General features: G+C 37.0%; 1 protein-coding gene across 1 annotated transcript in view; it reads right to left on the bottom strand.

Moving 5' to 3' along the window:
- Positions 1–11,991: 11,991 nt before the first annotated feature.
- Positions 11,992–22,724, bottom strand: part of MALRD1 (MAM and LDL receptor class A domain containing 1) — a 295,587-nt gene continuing 284,854 nt past the window's right edge. The window contains exons 38-40 of the mRNA XM_050890929.1: positions 14,577–14,652; positions 12,860–12,916; positions 11,992–12,120 (exon numbers count right to left, since the gene is read on the bottom strand). Coding sequence (XP_050746886.1) covers positions 11,992–12,120; positions 12,860–12,916; positions 14,577–14,652 — 262 coding nt within the window. The remainder of the gene's footprint in view (positions 12,121–12,859; positions 12,917–14,576; positions 14,653–22,724) is intronic.

The raw sequence follows: 22,724 nt of genomic DNA, 5'->3' as shown, positions 1-22,724 counted from the left end.
TGGCTGCAGCTTTTTGGGACCTGCTCTCATTTCCCTTGCTTTGTTCGCTCTCCACACTGGGCTTGGGCTGAGCAGCAGCCCCACGTAGGCACCCTGCTCCTTCCTCCTGCAGGAGCAGAGACTCAAGGGTTCAATGGATGCAGCTCTGGGGCTGTGTTAAGGGAAGAGATCTCTGTGCACAAGGGCAAGGGATGGTTATGGAGGAGGAAAAGAGGTGGAAGGGGGTTTCTGAGGCCACTGAGGGTGCAAGAGGAGTCCTTTAGAGAAGCTGGAGAGCAGCATTTGTGTTGTTAGGTTGCACGAAGCGTGCTAAGACACAACAACTCAGGTAGTCCACGCTGACTCCCACATGCAAGGTGCACATGGGGTGCATACAAAGTGACAGAGGACCACTGGCTGAAGTGAGGAGGTTTAGGTGTGTGAGACGTATGAAGGTGAGGGTAACTATTATGGAAAAGGAAAAAACTACTCAGTCTTGAAACTTTTAAGAACTGCTGCTTTACCTGCTCAGACCTTTAGTGCTTAAGGTAGTTAAGAAGTGAATCACAGCAATGAAATTTAAGGATGTATTCCAGTAAAGCTTAAGCAAGTACTTTCAGAAGATACTTAAATGTGTGCTTAAAAACGTCACTCAGTTTTCCCCTTGAACAGAACTGGTCTGAATTGTGTCATTTACCATAGTTATGTCTCTTGCTTCATAACTATAACTTAACTTGTGCTTACCAACTTTTTATGGATATTAAAGAGAAGCCGATAGGCACTCCAACTTTTAGGGGATTTAGTTAGGCTAGTTAATATTTATCTATTACTACTTAGAAAAACCTAATTTCATATAAAAACAGTTCAGAATTTTGTGTTTCTGAGAACGTATATTAATATTTTGGCACTCTCATTACATAACACCTTTTGATACAAAATTAGTCCCACCTAAGAATATCCATTCTTATCCATATCATGTAATCATGATTTGTTTTTTAAGGGCTGCCACTAGTGTTTAACAGCAACAATGTGCAGTGTTACTTTCCATTGAAAAAATGATATAGAAAATGTTATGTCATAACAAAAAGATTAACAGAAAATAACTTTAAATAAGTACTAGTCAAACGATATTTCTTTTCATTAGGTTACCCCTTAAAATTACATTTAACACACACCCCTAAATGTAATGGAAAATACATATTTTGTAAAACGTTTATGTATAATACATAAAATGTATAAATATAAACAAGAACAGAAGATAGTTATATATTATGCATGTATGGAAATTAAAATCAGCTCCTTTACAATTTAGGTGCTGAGAACATTGCTAAAGGAAAGAATTTCTCAGGGAGCTGTTAAACATATACAGATAGAATATATCCTATAAAGCATCACAACCTAGATTTTGCCACTGGACAAGGTATCTTTAGCAGTAGTGATTTTTTTTTCTCCTTTTTAAATTTAATCATGATTGTTAAGGTTAAAAGTTCCCAATGTGAAATACACTATCCTTCGACATAGCTCAGATCAAATATTTTGGGCATTTCCTTTGGGCAGTTTGCCATTGTTCTATTGGATTGGAAGTTACAGCAATTTGACTGGTATGTCTATTAATCTGTTTTTTCCCTCAGCTATTGAAAGCAAGTATTGTTGTGTCTGTACTGCAGCTGAAGTGGTTTTGCAATTGAAAACTTGCACGTTTGCTTTTTGCTTACACAATGATCTATTTTGATACAGAGTTCTGTTGACTGCTGCATAAAGTAGCAAGTGCCATCACCAAAAAAAGTACAGCTTTACTAGAATAGCAATACTTCTTTGTTAAATAGAAAAGGCTGTCTGTGTGATTTACAGTGCTGGCAGTGTATTAAGTGTGTCACGTGGGTGTCAGAGAAGGACAAAATATCTTCTGATATACAGGCTCCTCCTGTAAGTCTGTTCTGGGGTCCTACATAACGTATTTACTATTTTAACATAATGTAAATGGAAAAGTGGTGTGATGTGTCTTTGTGGTGCACTGCAGTTCTGTAGTTAATAATTTTATAATGTAAAATAGACATACCAGTATGAGTTCACTATTCACATATTGTTAAGGTCAGAATGTGTCATGAAACTTGAAGCCAAGTAGAGAAAAAAGATTAAATGAAAAAGAACCTGTCTTAAGTAAGTGGCCTATTTCTTCTCTTTTCTCAAACGTTTCTTGAGGAATTTGAATTTACTAGTTAAAACACTCATTAAACAAATTTTTATGTAGTATATTATTGTAGATCCCTGGAATGCTGCTGACCCTTTGGGCATACTTTCACACAAATTAGGCCATTTTAAAAGATTAAAGACAAACCCAAAACAATCTGTCTTCATTCCTGTCTCTGCAAACAATGTCTCTCCCAACAGCAACCAACCAGTCTTTTATTTTGCTGGATACATTTCTCCACAAAGTCACCTGATGCTCTCCAAAAGAGAGCGAATTGGGACATTTCAGATATTCAGAATGAGTAAACCACACAACGCAGATATACTTGTCATTTTCATCCATGTGAACTAAGACCTTTTTATTCAAGAAAGAAGACTCTACTAACATACCATTTTGGACAGGGTAAAGCTTTTCTTCCTAAATTAAAACTTACGCAGGGTTTGAGTGTACCCAGTTAAAAAACAAACAAACAAACATCCGTACATCTTTTGTGGTTCTAAAGAAGATACCACTTCCATATGCCATATTGATAGATTATTAACATACTTGTAAAAAGTACTCAGAATTGCAAATTCTTCATTCCATTATGTTCTTACCATTGGACAAACAAAAGGTCTATAGTCATTAATTATGGTACTTGAACACCAAGCATGCATCCAGCTTTGTGGAATGACTATGTAAAAATGTCATAATTGGCAGCGCTTCTTAGCCTGCCACTTTGCCAGCACTTCTAGCACTGATTGTTTTGCACCATTCTCCATGTTTGTTGCTTTTCCCTTGTGTTTTACCAGATGTCATACTGCTGGTTGTACCAACGGTCTTTCAATGGGATTCAAAGTTTTTGAACACCATCCAGGTGACATTGAAGCCTAAGATTTTCTTTGACTAGAAGGAATAAAAATTATACCTAATCCTGTTAACCAGGCACAGCTGGTTTATAGGCAACTGTTCCCAGTCTCTGGGGCAGACCAAAATGCTAAGGTGATCAGCAGAAATCAAAGTGATAGATGAGCTCTGGAACCATGTCACTTGAAAGCGAAAATTAGTGTATTGCTCATACTGCAAATTCAAATTGAAACAACAAAAACTCCACAACAAACTTGTCTTTCTTAGTGTTATACTGTTACTTTGTGGTGTGTCAGATGGAAGACCATTATTTGCCTGAAATGAACTCTCCCCCTCCACCATGTGCATTGAGTTCCTTCCCAGGGATGTACTCACTCAAACATCAGGCAGCACGCAGCACTCATTGCACTCATGGTGTCACAAGATAGCATAGGGTAATGGAGAAGAACAGTAATGCTTCAGATGTCTGTGATGGTATGGTTTAGGTACAGTTCCTACAACATGGTTTTGTGTTGTCTGGAAATGATTTGATCTAATGTTGCAAGTGTTTTCTATGGGAAATGGCAATGGGACAAGGATAAAGCAAACTATAAGTGATTATTTAAAACACAGAAACCAAGGTGTCTGAAGTTAGGACTTTCAAACCAAATTTTGGCTGTTAAATAAGAGTTTTCTAGTGTGTTTGGAATTTCTTGAGGTCCCAGAACTGCAGTTCCCATTGGCTTCAGTAAGATTTATAGGCAGCTCTTGAAAATCAGGTGACATATTGTTCATGATAATCAATGTAGTAGTGCCTGAGGACCAAGAAAGCCTTGAGGAATTTGCAATCCAATATATAAGTTAGAGACAGTATAGAGGATAAGTATAACTTAACCAGCATGATTGAAACAAATGGCATATTTGTTCAAAAGTCCATTTCCCTTTCATGTAGGAGAGAGAATAAGTGAAGGGTTGAATGATCAGTGAAAGAGGATAGGAAAGAAGAGGATAAAAAGGCAGATATGAAGATTGAAAGGCTGAAAAAGATGGAAAGGTTGAAAGTTGAAATAAACAGCCCATTGGCACAGGTAAAGAAAAGTCCAGCCAAAAGCATAGACAGTTCTCCGAAGGTGCAGAGGTCCAGAGATGTACATGTGTTGCTTGCCTTTCCTCATGGCAGCTAGCATACGTATCTGTGTGTAGGTAAGTGATTAATTTCTGTCAGGTTAAAGAATATAATGCAAGGTTAACTTAATTTGAAATAACACATATGTGCAACTTGCTTAATCAGTACCATGGTAAAAGAAATCAAAGCTATCTGTGTGACCGCTTCAGTGAGAGATTTTATATTTTCTCTTGTAAGACTCTATGTAAATAATCATATTTGCAAATTATCTTTTCAGTTTGAGATAAAAAGTTGTACATCAGTCTGAGATCTCTATATGGTATGCACTGGGTACCAGTTATGTTTTAGTTTCATTTCCAGAGAGCTTTGAAAGCATGTATGAGGTGGTAAGTGAGTTTAATTGCTGTTTATAGGAGGATGACAAGCTAAATATGAGGAGTGAGCCCACATGTCCCTACTTATAGGCAGCATTTTATGCAGCAACTTTCTACTGGAGATTTTTTCAAGAATTCCCACCACTATTGCAAAACACAGTTTTTGGTCTGAATTGTTTTGGGGTTTTTTTTCCTCTTCCAGTTAAATGCCTTAAGAATTTTCTTAGGATAATTTGCAGTGAACTTAAAGAAGGAACATGTTAGTTTATTATTTGATTTTTACCTGTAAGTTGGAAACGGGCCACAAACAGGATACAAATGTGAAAATAAAATACTTGATCCCTAGATACCTGAATATATTGAATATTTACTGAGATTAATTCTCTCCCTTGCCTCTCACCATTCTACCCCATACATATTCCAAGACAGTTTTGTCAAAGTTGAACTGAATAGGGTTTCCCATGTATCTACTTTTTGGTAGGAAAGTTAAAGTGAAATACGAAGGCATACAAACAGGAAAATAAAATGAGAGTAAATCCAAATGTATCAATGCTTTCAAAACTGTCACCTGTGAGAAACAGATCTTCAAGAGAAGGTTCACAAAGCTAGTAAAACAGGCAGATTTTAGAGTGCTTTAAGGTAGCAGTTGAAGTGTTGCTAAATGCAGCAACAACACTCCTTTAAAAGTTGCCTTCATCGGTTAACATATGCAGAGGAAGTTATATGAGTTATCAGAACTTTTCAACCTTTTCAAACTTTTCTTTGGCCATTGAATTTTCTCAACTGTGTCCAGAGAAACCACCAGCAGACTAAGACAGCTAAACAGAAACTGCAGAATAATTTAATCCTTTTTATCTTCCAGATATTCTAGATTGGTATAGGAGTATATATCTAGGAGTGTATTCCTAGGTGTATATTCCTTTATCCTTTTGATTTGCTTTGTGTCAGTAGCAATTTTGCATATAAGCTCAGGGCAGCGCATAACCCTGAGAGTCCTGCTTACCTCCTTGAGTTAATTTATTACATGATTAATCATGTTGTTACAATGAATACAGCCCCTTTTCACAAAAAGAAGCAAATCATTCTTAATTCCCTGACAACACTTCACATGAATCATGTTGAATACTTTAACTACTAAGGTAGCTGTAATACACAGTTTCATTGGAGACCAACTGTAATGTAGTACTTATTAATGTCCACTTCTTGCTAATGTGTCCATGTGAATACCAAATAGATTACTAATGTTGATACTGTTGATATAGCATGTTTCTAACATAACTATACCTTACTGCTCAGCCAATTGTATTGTAACTTTTAGATACCAAACCCGTAATAATGTTGACTAAAGCTTTACAAATTCACTTACCATATATATCATAAAATACTTGTCACAGGATTATACTGTTTTATGACCTGCATTAAGTGGTTGAAAAAAATGAGTGACTTGAAGAAGTAGGACTCAAAATTAAAGACTAAAATGAAGAACAAAATGAAAACAGCTTTCTTTTGGGAAAAAAAAAAAAGGATTACTTATAATTACCTTTAAATTATTTAGGCTTAGCATCCCAAACTTTCAAAATATGCAGAAAATATAGCACTAGAGTATTTTTTTTTTTTTTTTTTGTTCTCCATAGCTGTATGCTAATCATTGTGCTGAGTGCGAACTGACTTTTTTCTCCTGTTATGATCAATCAAAGTCTTTGTTCTGGGAATGATCACATAATTACACAGAAGATTAAAGAATTCCGATGAATAATTTGTGTTCATTTCTCCCTGTTAAACCCATTTAACCCAGTTGAGAGTGCCTTGCTGACTTGCCTCAGAGACTCACATTTTCATTGGAAAGTAGAATACCCACCCTCTCCTCTAGCTGATGACTTTTTCTGACTTCATCCTGTTGCCTAAACATTTCCCTGAACTTGACCAGCTCTTCTCCAAAGCATAATAATTTGACTTTTGTTCATAAAAAAAGGACAATTGAACTCCTTTTATGAAGAAATGGTCAAAAGGAGAGGTATACATTTAAAAATTCATTGAACTATCAGAATGGAAAATTCTTTCTAGTAGTTGGAACCAATGTTGGGAGACATATTTTAGCTTGTGATCCATGGAGGGCCAGAGGACTGCAAGAAATTCATTGTCACATCACAAGCTACTCTAATTTAGCTACTACACCCTATTCTTACCATTTGAACACCCAGGTCAGGCTTTATGTTCTTGGATCCTCTTCTAGGCTGAACACTATGTTGCTCTTTGGCCATATTAAGATGAGGGAAAAAAGAAAAAATTATAATAGAACGGGGAATATGCTGTAAATTCCTGGTGTGATTGAGGTTATGTTTTGATCTATTCCCTTCCCCCCACCTTTAAGATTCACCTTGAGTATCTTCATAAAAGTAAAATGCAAACCCACCAAGACTAATATGCTCTACAGTTTACCACGTTAGTTGTCACATATTAAATATCGTGTAGAAAAGCACACCTATTTTTTTGAGCGTGCAATATGTCCCAAAGAATGATTATAGCTGCAGATGGTGAATTAAAATCCAAATATGAATATTAACTTGCTTGGCATTTTTAAAGATCTGTGGTTGGCTGCTGCAGGAACATGTGCATTACAGCTACCCTTCTGGTCAGCTGCATACCTACTTTCAAATAAAAAGGGGCTACAAGAGCTACAGGCAATGAAGTGGTAACAGTGTATGAACAGTTTGGAATGGTGTTACTAGACATGTTCTTAGTACTGTCTTTCCTTCCTTTGCTGCATTTTTTACTTCTTCATCCCCACACAGTGGAGAACAATTTCCTATTCACAAGTCTTAGTAACTGACTGGTACCTTGGAAAATAAATGACTGTTTTTAAGTACTTTTAGCAGAGAAGAATCCTGTTGCATGTCAGGTGCCTGACTTCTCACATGCTGTAATCTACGTGGAACAATACAGCCCTCAACAGATTTTTCTACTTAGGTGTTTATGAACTTCCATTTTTGTTAACTTATGTATGAATTCTCCCCACCTACTTTTCCTTCTCTTCCCCCACACAAACTGAAAATGGAAGACAGAAGATGTCAGGTTTTGACAGATGCATTACTGCATGTTATATGTACACATTAAGCTCTTTTTGTCTGATTTGTACAAACAGAGAGGTCTGGAAAATGTCTGTATAAGAGAGCATTTGTATGTACACTTGTAAGGAGGATTATCCAGTGAGACTCTCCATATCACATACATACATTAATGAAATTTGGAGTTAATTAAGTAAGACAGTGTGAATAGGATTCATATTATTAAATCTGGACATCTCCATTGCAGACATCATGTCTAGACTGTCTTTACAGTCAACAGAAAGAATTAGGAGCTGCTAGAATTCCATTTACTGCACTCTAGGATAGGCATCTACCTGAGGACAAGATTAATTGAACCCTTGCCAACTTGATGGCTACTAAGAGTGGGCATTTTTTACGTAGCTCTGGTGTTCATATATGCAGCAAGTCCAATTAAGATGCAGCAGATCAGATCAAAGCTCCAACTAATCCAAGAGCCTGTATCTCCAGCTGTGTCAGATACAGAAACAGGTCACGAAAGAAGACAAAAGCTGTGCCTGAGGCCTCAGCCACAGCTGAGCAAATAACAAAGAAACTGTAAGGGGAAACTGAGGATACCCTTGCCTTCAGAATGATCTCAGCAAACATATGCCAGCATGGCACAAGCTGGAGACAGAACTGAATGAGGACAATGTTGTCGAGGAGGAACTGGGTGCCACCAACACCATGGAATCATAGAACTACAAGAACATTTAGGTCAGAAAGGACTTCTGGATGTCATCTAACCCATCCTCCAGCTCAAAGTCAGAATAACTTCAAAATTAGATCATATGGTTGATCAATTTCATTGTCTTCATGCTGATCAGGCTGTTGCTGGAGAAACAGGGCAAGGATGAGAGAAAGTCGCCATCAGCAAGCACCTGGACTACATCCATGGGGATCTCAATTGTAATGGCCAGCAGATGCAGAAATACATGGAGAAATGGGGCAGCAGTACAAAGTACCGGTACAGCCGCAACAGTGCAAACAATGAGCCCAAAGGGAAGCTCTGAGCAAGGCCTGAGCCCCTCAGTATTGGCAAGGAGGAGGGTACACAGCCACATGTTGTACTTAACATTTTTTAAATAGAAGATAAGATCCTTTCCCCTTCCCCACCTCTTCCAAAAGCACAGAGTGGTGGCCAGTGGCAGAGGTCGAGGCAAGTATTGGAACAAGCTGCAAATACAATGACCGTTTCTAAGATACGGATCCGGCTATCTGTGTGTGAAACATGCTTGTTGATACGTACCAGAACTATATCTTGTTTTGAAATGCAGATTAGCCAAAAGCAAGGGACTTGCTTGCTTGCATTCTTTATCATTTGTGAGATTTTGGGAGCTGAAACAACTCTGAGAAGAGCATATTGACCACACTGCAGGTGGTATTAGGTCTTGTTAAAAGTTTTGTTTGTAATTTATTTCTGCTGTTACCTTGGATCATTAATGTACAAAACATGTTTAAACTAGACTAAGTACAGTATTCATCATCTGTATAGAATATCCATCTTCTAATTTATTCCCAGAAAACAGAACACTTGGAAACAATTCATTTTTACTGCTTAGATTTTATGACAATAACAGCATAAGCTTACAGAGGGTATTCAGTCAAGAGCTATTATTAATTGGGAGAAGTAAGAAACCTATGTAGAAAGATTTAACAATATTTTTTTCCTGTCATATTCTTTGGATTTTGAAATTGAAATTGTGGCAAGGATGACTGAAAATATGAATACTACTGCTTTGGTTCAAAATACTGAAAAGTTTCAGAAAATGAAATAAAAAGTATAATTTTTCTCTTAAACATTTCAGTCTGGGGCTGTTGTTAGTCAGCTAACAGGCAAGAGACAATAACCATACAGTGAATATAAGTAAATCTTTTGTTCTTGGTGAAATAAAAATAGTAAAAAATCACTGAAGTTCAGGAAGATGAAAAGTCTGAAATTTAACACTTTCTTTAAAAACATTCTATCAATTATAAAAATGGAAAATGATTTTGATGAAAGGCCTACCTTGCTTCAGAGATAATCAAGAAGAGTCACAGTTCTCTCAGGAAATAGCTACTGATGAGATATATGATATTCTTTGAGCTCTTTTACAATAATTCTTTATAATCATATACTTCTATTTAGGACATTAAAATATGAGTACCTTTAATAGTAAAATAAATATATTTTGTTTCATAAGGGAGGACGAGATAAAATTCTGCCATTATTAATTTTATCCTTTTCATTATTGTAATTTTTTACAGATATACATAGTGTGACACAATGATGATTGGAAATTTAAGGACTATAGCATAACCAGCGTTTTAGTGTTTAATGAAATTCTGAAAGCAGTGTTAGTCTATTGCAGAATAAATGAGAATTTGACTACATGGGCTTGACCTTGTAGGAATGTTCAATGCCTGTTTATAATGTGGAGATCAATCATCTTACACAGACTTATCAAAATACCAGAGTTCAGGAGCTGGAGGCAGATGGCACTTTGCTGGATCAAGTGTATTCTCTGTGTCTCAACAAGTACAAGTATAGTAATCAAATTCTATGTTTCTGTGTTACTAATCTTGTTTCAGAAAGAAAACAGCATGTGTGATCCTCTTGTCACAGTTCTTTATTTAAAACCTCCATGAATAATATTTGGTAACTTCCAACTAAACTGGGCATTAAGGCAGGTGTGTGTATGACAGATGTGAAACTCCGAGCGGCTTCATTAAAGCAGCAGTGGAGCAGGAGACAGCCATACAAATTCAGGGCACAGAGGAGGAGAAGCTGCAGTGTGAGTTTGTTACCTGCGCTGCCAACTGGCCAACTGGCCAAACATACAGCAGCTGATCAGCACGTGTGTAGCTCTGGGCCAGACAGTGACTGATGCTTCTTTTTCGGTTTGTAGTTAGGACACCTCAGGGAAACAAGCTAAAGAGACAAAGTTTTTGGGTGGGCTATGGAGCTTGGGGAAGAACTGAGGATACTACAGTGGATTACAGAAGAGAGGGTAAAGAGAAATAGGAGGTTTTACAATGCAGCAGAGAGGCACTTATGAGCATATTGCCGGAAAGGTATGGAGAGAATGATGGACAAACATCTATGGGAATCATGCCTTGTTACTTCTGCTGCCCCTAAAACAACATGCCAATCAGATAAGAAAACCTAAGTCAAAAAGTAGTCCTGTGGCCCAGGTAGAGAGCTATGGACTGCTGTTATGCTATTAAGAAAAAGTGAAAGAAAACCAAACCAAAACAAAACCCAAAACAAGCAGTCCCATGCATGATGGAATGAGGCCAGGCTTCAATGTGCTTTTGTCTGGAGTCTCTAAAGTCTAATAAATGTCAAGCATTTCAGCTTTCCCTGAATGAAGGTATTAACAGTGTCTACTATCCAGATGTCTGTTTTTATGAAATTTGTAGGAGTGGAGGATCTTTGAAACTTGCCAATGGGTTTAAAATTCAGTAGGCTGTAGAAATACAGTAAGGGAGGAAAACACAAGCACAGCAGGAACGCTTAAGCCTTCAAGTTAAAAATGACCACCATATAATTCAAGTGGGCATTACAGAAGATGACATATTGTCAGGTTGTTTAAAGTGTAAACACTGTTACAAGCTATGCCTGGTATCACAGAGGATGACACTCAAAATGAGGAGGCAATCCAGAATTCCCCCCAGTATCTTTCTCATGTAGGCATGGGATGACATAAGTTTCAGCTGCGTGGGAGGCCAACATATTCAGCAGAAATATGGTTTCCTGAACATGCTAGTTTCCACTCGCTGTCAGCCACTAAGCTAAATTTATCGGTAGTGCTGTGGTAAGCACTGTAGAGCTGACCAGAAAGGAATTTGGTCAGATATGGCTACCAAGGTTAATAATAAACATGTTTTTTAAAAATAAGTGTACATACCGGTATGTCACACTGATGAATCACACGCTGAGCTGATATGCAAATCCATGATTCATGACCATCTTTGATTTAGCTCAATATATTTCTAATTATACAAAGACTTTTCTTTTGCTTCTGCCCCTTGGAACACTAAAATAGCCATTTAAAATGCCTTTCTAATGCAAAATTACAGGAATATTTAAGTCACCGTTTCTCAAATAATAGACATTAAATTATGATTCCCAAACCTCAAGAATCTGTATTTGATTAAACATTTTATCAGCATACTGGAATTTGAACTATACAAATGTAAAATGAGTTCATAGTTATAGTTATCAATCTCTTTCTGCACCAACAGAAATGATAGAAGACTATATATATATGTTTTACTTATGTATGGATTCAATTTTTAATATAAGTTACTTTCTGAACATAATTATTTTAATAAAAGAGTTATTCTGTGGAAGAGTTATTCATTCATATTGCAAACGCTACAGTATCATGACATACTTTCAGATTTTAGAACAAATCTTCAGGCAAAGAGTTACAAGCAATATTGATCCTGGTTTATGTCTATTTTCAAGGAACCGCATAGTTTCTCCATGTCTTCTGATGCTTCACCATAGAGAGGATTTGGAAAAGAAGTAGCATTCACATCTTCATTAAATGCATACTAAAAGAAAAAACATAGAATGAAATTTAAAAACCAAGTCATTCAATTTGTTTGTTAGAATGGACATATGAATGGCTGTAGATTCATTACAGAGGTAACATATGATGTTAAGTTCAAACAAAACTATAAAATCTCCTAACTTTTTAGACTAGATTTTCAGCTGATAAAAATTAGCACAGCTGCACCGAAACCATTATCCGCCACATACACCTGATCAAGTCATTTAACCTTCTTCTGCATCCGTTCCCACCTTTGTCTTACTAGTTTCCAGAGCTCTTGCTCTAATACACATACCGTATTATTTTGGGAGAATCTGTGTACAATAGTGTAATTGCAGTGGGTCACTGATTTTGGTACATGGTATTGTAATTTAAATGACCAGTTCTAATTTTCTTGAATGAGGAATGTATGAGAAAAGAGAATATGGACTCTTCCGGAAAGGACTTCTGTAGTTCTAAACATTTTCTTCAACATCTGCCTTACTGGAAAGTATTGAACTACTGTATGGTGTAACAAGTAGCCATGGTAAGGAACATTAATGAAATTGCTATTATGAGGTCCTTGTCAGCCAATCCAGCCCTGGTCATCTTTCTCAGATTTCCAGAGGTGCTAACATTATGAGTAGCAATATACCATTGACTTTAAGTGACTTTTTTCCCTTTATTTCCCCAAGCAAACGAACTTTATTTAATAACCCAACACATATCCTACTCTGGAAGATAAATGTGTTATTACATACCTCATGCCATGGAGAAACACTGATTTGAACAGCAGGTGAGGTGGCATACCCAGGAGACTATAAAAAGAAAAAAACTGCTTCAGAACGTTTTTAGTGAGCTGCAAATAATATTCTGAAAATATCCTTCCATGTGGCTGTCTGAATAACACACTCTATGGATACAAAACTACAAGGCAATATTATAGGCTAAGCCCGCATGGTTTCGGTGCTCAGAAAAGTCCGGGGAGAATTGTTCTTTCTTTACAAAACTTATAGACGCCCACAAGTGCATAACTTGTTGGTATTCAGCTGGAGATGAGAGCTGTTGCTTGTGTTTTACCATATCTTTTGATTGGTGATACTCCATTCAGATTTAAGGCTCATCAGACCCAGAGAAAACTCCTAACTCTTGTTTTCCCTTTTAAAGGAAGAATTAGTGAAAACACATATTTTCCCAATCTTAAAGAAAATAGAGGAAAATCTGGTACAGCACTGGACTTCAATCACAGTGCCTGGGGCTGTCTTCTATGAAAATGTCTCTCCTGACACTATGCTTCTGTTTTTCAACTTGCTATTAAATGAAGCCTGTCAGGAATCTATTTTAACTAAAATAAAAATGTCCTGATAAATTGGACATGATTGTGATGGGAATGTTTCCAACTTGGAGCTCTCACAGACCCCAACCTGTAAGTGAATTAATTTGATCTAATGTCTCTCAAATCAGGTGTAAGGAACCTTTTATAGAAAGTAAATGGCATGTCATAGCCAATCCTATTCAAAGTTGCAGTGGAATCTTATATTACTGACTGTGGAAAGGACAAGGAAGTCTTATTTTCTATTTCAAACCAAGCCTAGTTCTTTCAATACTAATAAGGGTAGTATCAAAATGAGGGCAGGAAGAGATGTTTTAAACTTTTTTTTTTTTTCCTCCTTTTAACTCCAAGGTGATTTGTCTGTATTATTTTCAATAATAAATCAAATAGCAGAGATAACTGCATTTTAAATCAATCATATTTCTCTTGTTAAATGTAAAACACAAATTTTAGCTACCAGTGTAATTTGATAATTAAATCTTGCCTTGAAAGCTTTTGCTGCAATATGTTCACTTTTAGATATATATTTTATTTACAAACTTCTTTGTTACTCTAGCAGTCTCTTAATTATGATCAACAAATGGTATTAGGGAAATGTGTGACCAAGTGTTTGTTTAGTGTCAAGGTGAATTTTACAGTGATGGGAATAGTAATGCACATTTAAGGTATTGGGAAGTGCTATAAACTATTTTATTAAAGTTAAGTGAATGTGCAAAGGCAACTTGGGTGCTGAATCATGCATTTTGTGGTTTTGTTGTTGGAGTGTTTTTTTGTTGTTGGTGTTTGCTTTGTATTTGTTTTTCCAGAAGCAAAAGGAGACAAGTCCCAGTGAGCTTTTTCTTCTATATGTCTGGCTAAATATTTCATCCAAAACTCTTCTTTTCTCAGATCCAGCAGCCCACAGTCAGTACTAGTTATAAACATCAAGATGTTCTCAAAACTGAGCTGATTTCAAATCAAAACATCTGCCTATGTTTTGAAAATGCACTGGAACTGATCCAAGTGCTGCAGCAATTTTTAATTCTTACTTCTTTTATTAAATAGCATACAATGAGGGATTACACTGGTTGTTTTAATGGAAAACTTATTTGAGGACTACAGCCTCACATTTCTCTGAATGTACAGAAGCAGCTATTGCTACTTACCTTTACTTTCCCAGATGAACTAGGATCTTTGTACAATGGGTTGGCAAATGAAGCATTAGTGGTTTCCTCCAGTTTCCTTGAAAAGTCAAGCATACAACATCAAAAACACCCACAATATCACACAGGTTGTCAAAGAACCAAACGGTTTCAGGTTGAAAAGACTTGAGTCAAAAAATATAGATGGCTAAATATATTTCCGACTGAGCTCTACTGAAATGAATGAAATTAAACCAATGTTCTGTGTAGGTTAAAATAATCATTTTTCATTTGTTGCTGCTAAAAATATATATGCTTTTGGATACGCACAGAGCTATTCGGTATTCATAAAATAGCAGGTACAGTGCTATATATTAAATAAAACATGATATTAGCTAAAAAGTTGCATTGCTATAATTTGTTTGCATGTGATGAGATCATGTTCTTTCTTAGTTTTGCTACTATCACGCGAGCAATTCAGTAATTAACGTGGTCTTAGGCTCCGAGTTCAAGAACTTTTCTTTCCAATGAACTAAGAAAGAACTTGCATTTTAGGTCAAAATCATCAGAATTAGTTTTAAAGCTACAGAAGCTCCCCATACCTTTTGCTAAAAAGCCAGAAATATTTAAAGAATCACTGAAGTTATTGGAATGCAAAGGTTTCATGAATGGACACAATGCCTTAAGCAATTTATAATAGATGAATAGGACAAATTTTACTAATTATGAGTCTCATATCCATTACCTCAGTTAGAAGTTTAAAGATATGCTTTCCTGACAGAGGCCTTCACATATTCCTTTTTTTGGAAGCACTTATGACCTGTGTAGTTAATCCTATTAATTTTGCAAAAGCAAAGGATATTTGGGGATGGAACTTTCTGCCTACATCTAAATTTTTTTTCCATATAGATGACTAGTTGCTAATATTCCATGATGTCTGAAATCATCAAAACTGTTCCATTGCCATATAAAAAGCAACAGCTACATTAGTTAAAATTACTGAAGAATGAAGCAGAAGCACACTTTCTTTTTTTTAATCTTTGCTTTTGAAGAGATGCATTTAGTTGTTTTTTTTTTACTAATGCTTTTATGAATAAGAGCATATACAAGCCTCTGTGTACATAGAAAGCTGTGTTTGTACAGTATTCTAAAATAAAAAGTTCCCTAAAGCTAGTACTCAATCTCAATGATTGAGAGATGGATTTTCTTGTATTAAAAAGTGTTTCTATTCCAAAGCTGCTCCTACAGATGGTTTAAGCAGTGTCTCCCTAGGAACTGATAGACAGGCTCTGTGTTACTGTGGCAGGCACGACTGAGGGGACAAGAGCAGTGACGGAAACACAGCCGATGGAGATGTTGGGAAGGGAAGCTGTTGTTCCTCAGTGAGAGCCACAGGGGACACACATCGCATGATTTCTTTTGCAAAGAACTAAAACCAGAATGGATGCTTAGGAGGAAGGCACAGGTAGGCTACAGAAATATGTCACTGTATGAGTTAAATCAGTGCAAGAACCTAAGTTTGGGTTTTAGACTAAAACAGACATGTCTCCTTAAAATCTTTCACAAGAGTGCCAGAAAGTAATTCCTTCTAATGCCAGTCTCATAATTCACTTTGATTACCTGACACAGAAATGTGGAGAGCTGAATATTTGAACCTGTTGATTTGTTTATTTGATCTTAATCTTAACTGTAATAAATCATGATATTCTGATGCTTTTAGTTAGTTTAGTGAAGCTATAATATGTTAGGTTATTTATATGCCTCCTAAGTGTGTATTTGCATACTAATGTTCCTGAATAAAGCCCACAAAATGTACACAGAATTGATTTTTTACTCTAAAATCACACCATGGCTCACAAAACCTGAGGCCAGAAGCAAAGATAAGAAGTTTTCAAGGAACTTGGCTCTGCTTCTAAACTAGTGCCCAAAGGGCCAGATTTGCATGCCTTAATTTTGGTGTCTCATTTAGACATCACAAACCAACTGTATGGCCTAACAGCATGATACGGAATTAAGCACATTGATTCTGTTTACAGTCAGTGGAGACACTTCCAAAGGGCAACACAAGTCACACAGTTCACAGTGGGAACCACCTTTAATGTGCTAGTAGGAAATTATAAGGATAGGGATGGGTCTGATTCTCTTTCATCCCCCACTCCCCCATTGAACTTAAGCAATTTGTGCAAGACGTATATATTGCTTATTCGGGCAAGAACACTCTGAGTACTTAGGTCTGTCCTGAGGGTAGGAAGGACGCTGAACACAGATCTGCAGCTTCCTCTGCAATGAGGATAACTAACTACCAGGATACTGTGCCAAACTGTGGGCACCAAAAAGAGTGCTGGCTGAGTTCTTCAACAATGTGTCTGTGGTCGCGGTGTTTAGTGTTGAAATTAGTCCTGTCTATGTGTGTGAGGTTTTCTCAAGCACGAAAAATGAGTCTTGCTCAGGTTGTCCAGCAGATTTCAGGTGTTCCTCCACTTTAGGTCTGAATCATGAAAGAGCATATGTAGTTGGGCGCCTAATTTTAGGGACTATGGGAATTTTATGGCCCAAAATATGGGCACTGGTTGAATTTATGCACCCCAGATTTAGGTGAAGTGGAGAATAAGCCTTCTTAAGTTCTCTGCTGTTCTTAGGAACCTTTTTGCCAAAGCAGGGCTTTGGAAGTCACCTTGAATATATCACCTTAGATGTAACATATATGTTACACATAGATGCATATATATGAATGTATTTATACAAACATATGTATGGTTACACCCTGTTTGTGAATGTAGCAAAAAATTCTTTCTGAAGGATACCAATAATTATCCTTAAAAATTTCTGAAATATTTTCGAATGACTTAAAAGACCTCAAAGAATATACTAGTGAAAATTTAATCGCATGTTCACACAAGTGCTACGATCCATCAGTTGGATGAGGTGGTAACTGCCTGAAGAAGTCTGTGCTTGGGAACTGAGATGACATATTCACATTACTTTACATGTTGTGCATACATCCCTAGAAGTAAACACAACACATTAGATCTTCAGTTAATTAGAAATACGAAGCTTTCCTTATTAGAGCAAAGCAATCGTATGCCCACTCCAGTACTCTGTCACCAATATAGATACTGCTGAGGAAAGCATAAAAGTGAGTGGGGTGAGTGTTGCCATCTGCTTATCAGTTTACACCCTAATTTTAAACTGCTTGATCGGGCACTTTAACTAAATGTATTGCAGTGGCTTGAGTTAAGCTCATTCTTGCAGTGCTTGCTGTTACTTGACATAAATGAAACATTGCCCTGATAGAAAATGATAGCTTATTGCTACAGTAAAGAGCAATATGCCCATCACAAGGTCTCATGATGGGGAGAAAGTTTTGTATATGTTATCACTGTACAGTAAGGGCAAGGGTAACTCATCACTCACAAAGAATATGATCCAGAATAATTAATCAATGTGAAATGTTTATAAATCTCATTTATGAAGAAAACCCATGAATACCAAGTTCAGAAGACTGTACCAGGCAGGGAATAATTAGGGTTAAAAATGCCAAGCATAGCATGGTTTAGGAAAAAAAAAAAAAAAGACTGAAACGTGTGGGTAAGGCAGCTCAGAGAGAACTGGGTTTTCTAACATAACCAGAAATACCACAATAGGAAAGGAGAGGATTAATCATCTTGGGATGAGGTCACATGGGTCATAGCTTTGCTAAGCTCATCTGTATTCTTTAGTAGTAAAAACTACTGCCTTGTCATAGGTTTCTCCACTGCAGCTTCACAGAGATGGGAGAAAGTTCTATGCTCCACAAAATACCTGCCAGTGTATAAAGGGACTGCTGAGTAACATCATGCTTTTAACGGAAAATTAAAGTATCTAGATTTCATTTGTTTGGATGCAATAGCTCAGAATTTTGTACTTTTCAATGTACTTTTCAATGAAAAAGCAAATATTTCTTTTAGACAGTACACAAATTTGTAGCAAATACACTACTAGAAGAATGTTTATCATCAGGTCCTTAACAATGAAAAAATCCTAGTGGACCAAAGATTCAATTACAATTAAGCTACTAATTAAAATAATCCCTTAAAAGAATTCTTTATAGATGTTCTAAAGCCTCTGTTCTAAACAGAAACTATAACTCAAGATCTCAATTTCCAAAGCATTTATAAAACCTTTTAAACTAAATTTAGGTTTGCAGAAGTAGGCTATATTTTGCACATCCCACAGCAGAAACGAGAGGCGTGATGCAAGGAGCGTAGACTTTCCAAAAGCTGCATTTAGAATCATCTACAAGTCACTTGGATGCTTGATTAGGCTGTTAATATGCTGTCTGGGCTTCCTAGGTCTGCACTTTGTACCTTTTGAGTCACTTTAGGAAACTTTTTTTTTTTTTTTTTTAAATCAGTCCTTTGCATCTTTCATCTTCATGATCTTGAAGGCTATAGACTGAGAGATTTGCTCTTTTTCAGCATGTCATCTCTTGTTTCTTTGCAAACTTTCCTATGCGTGGTGGTTGTGAGAGGTACATTTCAGAAAAACTGAAGACTTCTTACTATAGCACTGGGTTTCATCCTTCAGAAAAAAATATTCTACAGAAGAAGGAATGGATTTGGATAGCAGCATTAGACTGATAAAACAACTCCCAAACAACAGTTATGGCTGCTGCTTCCTAGTTTTGTTTTCCTTTTTCTCATAAAACTGCACCTTTTTCTCTCATTCTACAAGAACAGTATCTGTCTCCATTCTGGTTCACAAGCTGAAAACCGTTCAATAAATGTCATTCTATCGCCATTCTGTGTATCACTTTGGGATACAGGAACAGAGGCATAGCCAGCAACGACCTCTGGCAGTCCTTCAGGTCTGCTTGGAGAGCCTGCCCTGGAGTACACTATCCATTCCTCCACACCAGACCTCCAGAAGGGTATGGTCTAATTGGAGAAAGTCCTGGCAACAGCAACTGGGAATCATCATAATTGTAAGAAAACCTAAACCATGAAGAAAGGCTGAAAGCACTGAGCTTGTTTAGCCTAAAGAAAGCAGCCTGTAAGGAGGCATGACAACTGCCTTCAAGTACATAAAAAGCTTTTTGCAAGGAGGAAGAGAATGATCTGTTCTTGTCCATGGTGAACAGGAACGAACTTAAATTGCAGACAGACATATCAGCAGTTAGAAAAAAAATTTCTAACAGTAAACTTTCTTTCTACCTAGGGTACCAAAATTGCCTGAGGATGCCATCAAATTCATGTTGCTAGAGGTCTTTAAGTGCAAACCCAGAAGTGATACAATTGAGTCTGTCCTGTGGCAGGATGAAAAATGGCCTCTGTGGGTCCCTTTTTCCCATGATTTTCTATCATTTTAAAATATTTTCTCAGAGCACTTCAGTTTTTCACTCTGTTGCCTGTGTGGCAAGATACATTATTGATATGCTTTGGAAAATTTAATGTTCTGTGTTCATTATGACTGACAGGACTGATAACAGCTGTGGTACATTAGCATTGCAGCTGATGGCACAGATCAAGAATAAGAAAGAAACAAACTGAAAGGATCCAGGGACATTGACTGCTTTGGAGGCAACAGCAAAGAAGTATAGCTTAGCTGGGTGGAAAGTCACTCACTTTTCACTCACTTTTCACATTCTCACTTTTTAAAGTAAAATGAAGCATGAGAAAGCAGCTGCAATAAAATGGAAGCTAAAATGAAGCTTTGCTTCTATTTGGTGAATACGGACAAATGCCACTGAAGGAATGGAGTAACTGGCAGCCTTCCCTTCTGGACTAGAAAATGTCATCTCTGGAACATGAACAGGAATGTGAAAAACTTATAAGCTTCCCTGATTGGGGTTTCTATACAAAAGTTTCACATATCCCCAGCTAGGATCTGGGAAGTAGCTTGCATATCTGAATGCCATCGTGGTAATGAAGTACACTGCTGCCAAGCCATGTGGCGGGCTGCTTTTGTCCATTAGGAAATAAACTTATATGATGACTTCCAGTAACTCCCACTCAGGCACTGAAGAGTTTAAAGCCTTCAGATGAGACATGAAATTCTTGCAAAGGAAGGAGAAGAAGGAGAGAGCAAAGGGGAAGCAGGGCATTCTTTCTGGGTTGAAAGGAGGGGTTAAGGCACTATCAATCTTTCCAGTGGAGAAAAAGAGGGACAAATGTAACTCTCAGATTCTCACCGCTGTTAGTGACGACTTCTTAGCCAGCAATTGTCTCAGGGGTCACCAGCCTACCCCTACTGCCTGCTACCTGGTTTTCTGGTGAAAAAATTAGTTCTATCGGACTCTGAAACTTCTCCTCCAGCTCTTGTGCACATTCCTGTGCTATTTCCATTGGGGCATAGACAGACCTGCGCTCCATTTTAAAATGTCCTGGGGGCTAGCACCTACAACTGTTAATGTGCATCTGGAGGACCATCTGCCAATGCCTGCATGTGTGGTTCTATACCAGTAAGGAAAAAGGAGACACTAATAGAAATTATTAAAAAATAGCTAGCAAAAGAATTTATCAAAAGGCAGTAAATGTGGGCTCAAGTGTGTGAAAGCTTCCCTGTGAAGGGATGGCCAAGCAGGCACTCCTAGAGTGTCTCTAGTGCCTAGTGACTTTAAGCAAACAACATGACCCAGGAAGGCTAAAAGCGGACACAAGCCTTTGAAGTGAAAATGAATTGTAGGAAAGTATCATTCATGTGCACGGTTAAATTCCTCTAGTTCATCAAATCCTCTAAAAAAAAAATCAGGAGTAAAATCTCATGCCTCTGTGTGGTGCTGTCACATTGTACATTTTACAGACTTATGCAAACACAAGTCACTTCTTATTCTAAAGCCTTATCTTAAAGATCCAAACTTCAGTATGATAACATTGGCTGCATATTGACTAGTCACTTCTGATTACTGATTAAGCAGTAAAGGAGTAACTTGCTTTAATTTACTGCTATGTTTCCAGCTGTGATTTTTGTATACCAAATCATGCTAGGCACTAGGTAGTTGAAGAAGGAGAGACAAACTGCCTGGATGAGCTTATCTTCTCAAATTCAAAGTTTCAGATTTCATTGTTTTCACAATTTCACAATTTCAATTAAACTGCCATTTATTAGCTAGATTATTTCTTGATAAGATGCCTTTAAAATGCATTTTAACTTACATGTTAAATCAACTGTGATTAAAAACAATGAAAATAAAAATTTTTATGCTGTACCATGGGCAAAATGATTTGACAATCTTAGTCGGTTCCTAATAGACAAAACTTGGAACCACAAAAATTTCCATCATCATAACTTACCTTTTTGCCAGCTCCAGTGAAAACAATCAAGACCAGAATAAGCTTTGCTGTGTAAACTATCTAACCCTCTATTTCACAGCTGTGATTCCCTTCATGTCAGGGCTGTAATATTTTCTTAGTGTCATAGTAAGAAGATCCTCATTCATCCCTGTTTTATTACATACCTATTAGGACACTTAAGTGTTTGACATCATATTGCAACAGGGTACCTTTTCATGTACAAAAAAGACTCTCTATTTTTTTTAGCATATATAATTACAAGAAATGAAAAAATATTCCTTGAATACAGGTATGTGGGTAGAAGAGAAGTGGATGGCAGTTCAGTAACCCTTAAGCAGACATTTATGAAAGAAAAAGGTAAAAGGGAGTGTTCAGAGCACAGGAGAAGCAGCGTAAGAAAAAATAATCTTTTGTTGATTGAAACTATCAAAGATGTTCTGAGAAAAAACATTAGACTTTTTTTTGCAAAAATATTAATTGAAATCACAAAAAAAAAATCAAGCAGCTCTTACAATACGAATAATCTTGCACTTCTGAGGTGCCTTTCCATATGTGTACCTTAGCAGGTCGTATAAATGTGAATGAATTAAGTCTTAAAGCCCCTATGAAGTAAGCTAAGGAAGTGCTATTATTCCCACTTTACAGAAGAGGAAGCAGACATAAAGAAAGTAGGTGAAGCTATGCACTCAATTAACAGTAGCACAACCACTAAATGTTCCTGCTTCAACATTTTGCTTCTGTGTCCATAGACAACTCTACCTGTCAGGGGTAGCATGCAGTGTTAGGAGATGTGTCAGCAGTAATAACGTCAGGACAGGAGTCTGCACAGTTTAGTAGATAGTTTGGGAGATAACAACATCCCCAAAGAGAGAAAGGTCTATAGCAGAGCACAAGTTTAAAG

This window comes from Gymnogyps californianus, chromosome 2 (genome assembly GCF_018139145.2).
Source record: "Gymnogyps californianus isolate 813 chromosome 2, ASM1813914v2, whole genome shotgun sequence".
Classification (NCBI taxonomy): Eukaryota; Metazoa; Chordata; class Aves; order Accipitriformes; family Cathartidae; genus Gymnogyps; species Gymnogyps californianus.
This window is presented reverse-complemented; position numbering and strand designations above follow the sequence as displayed.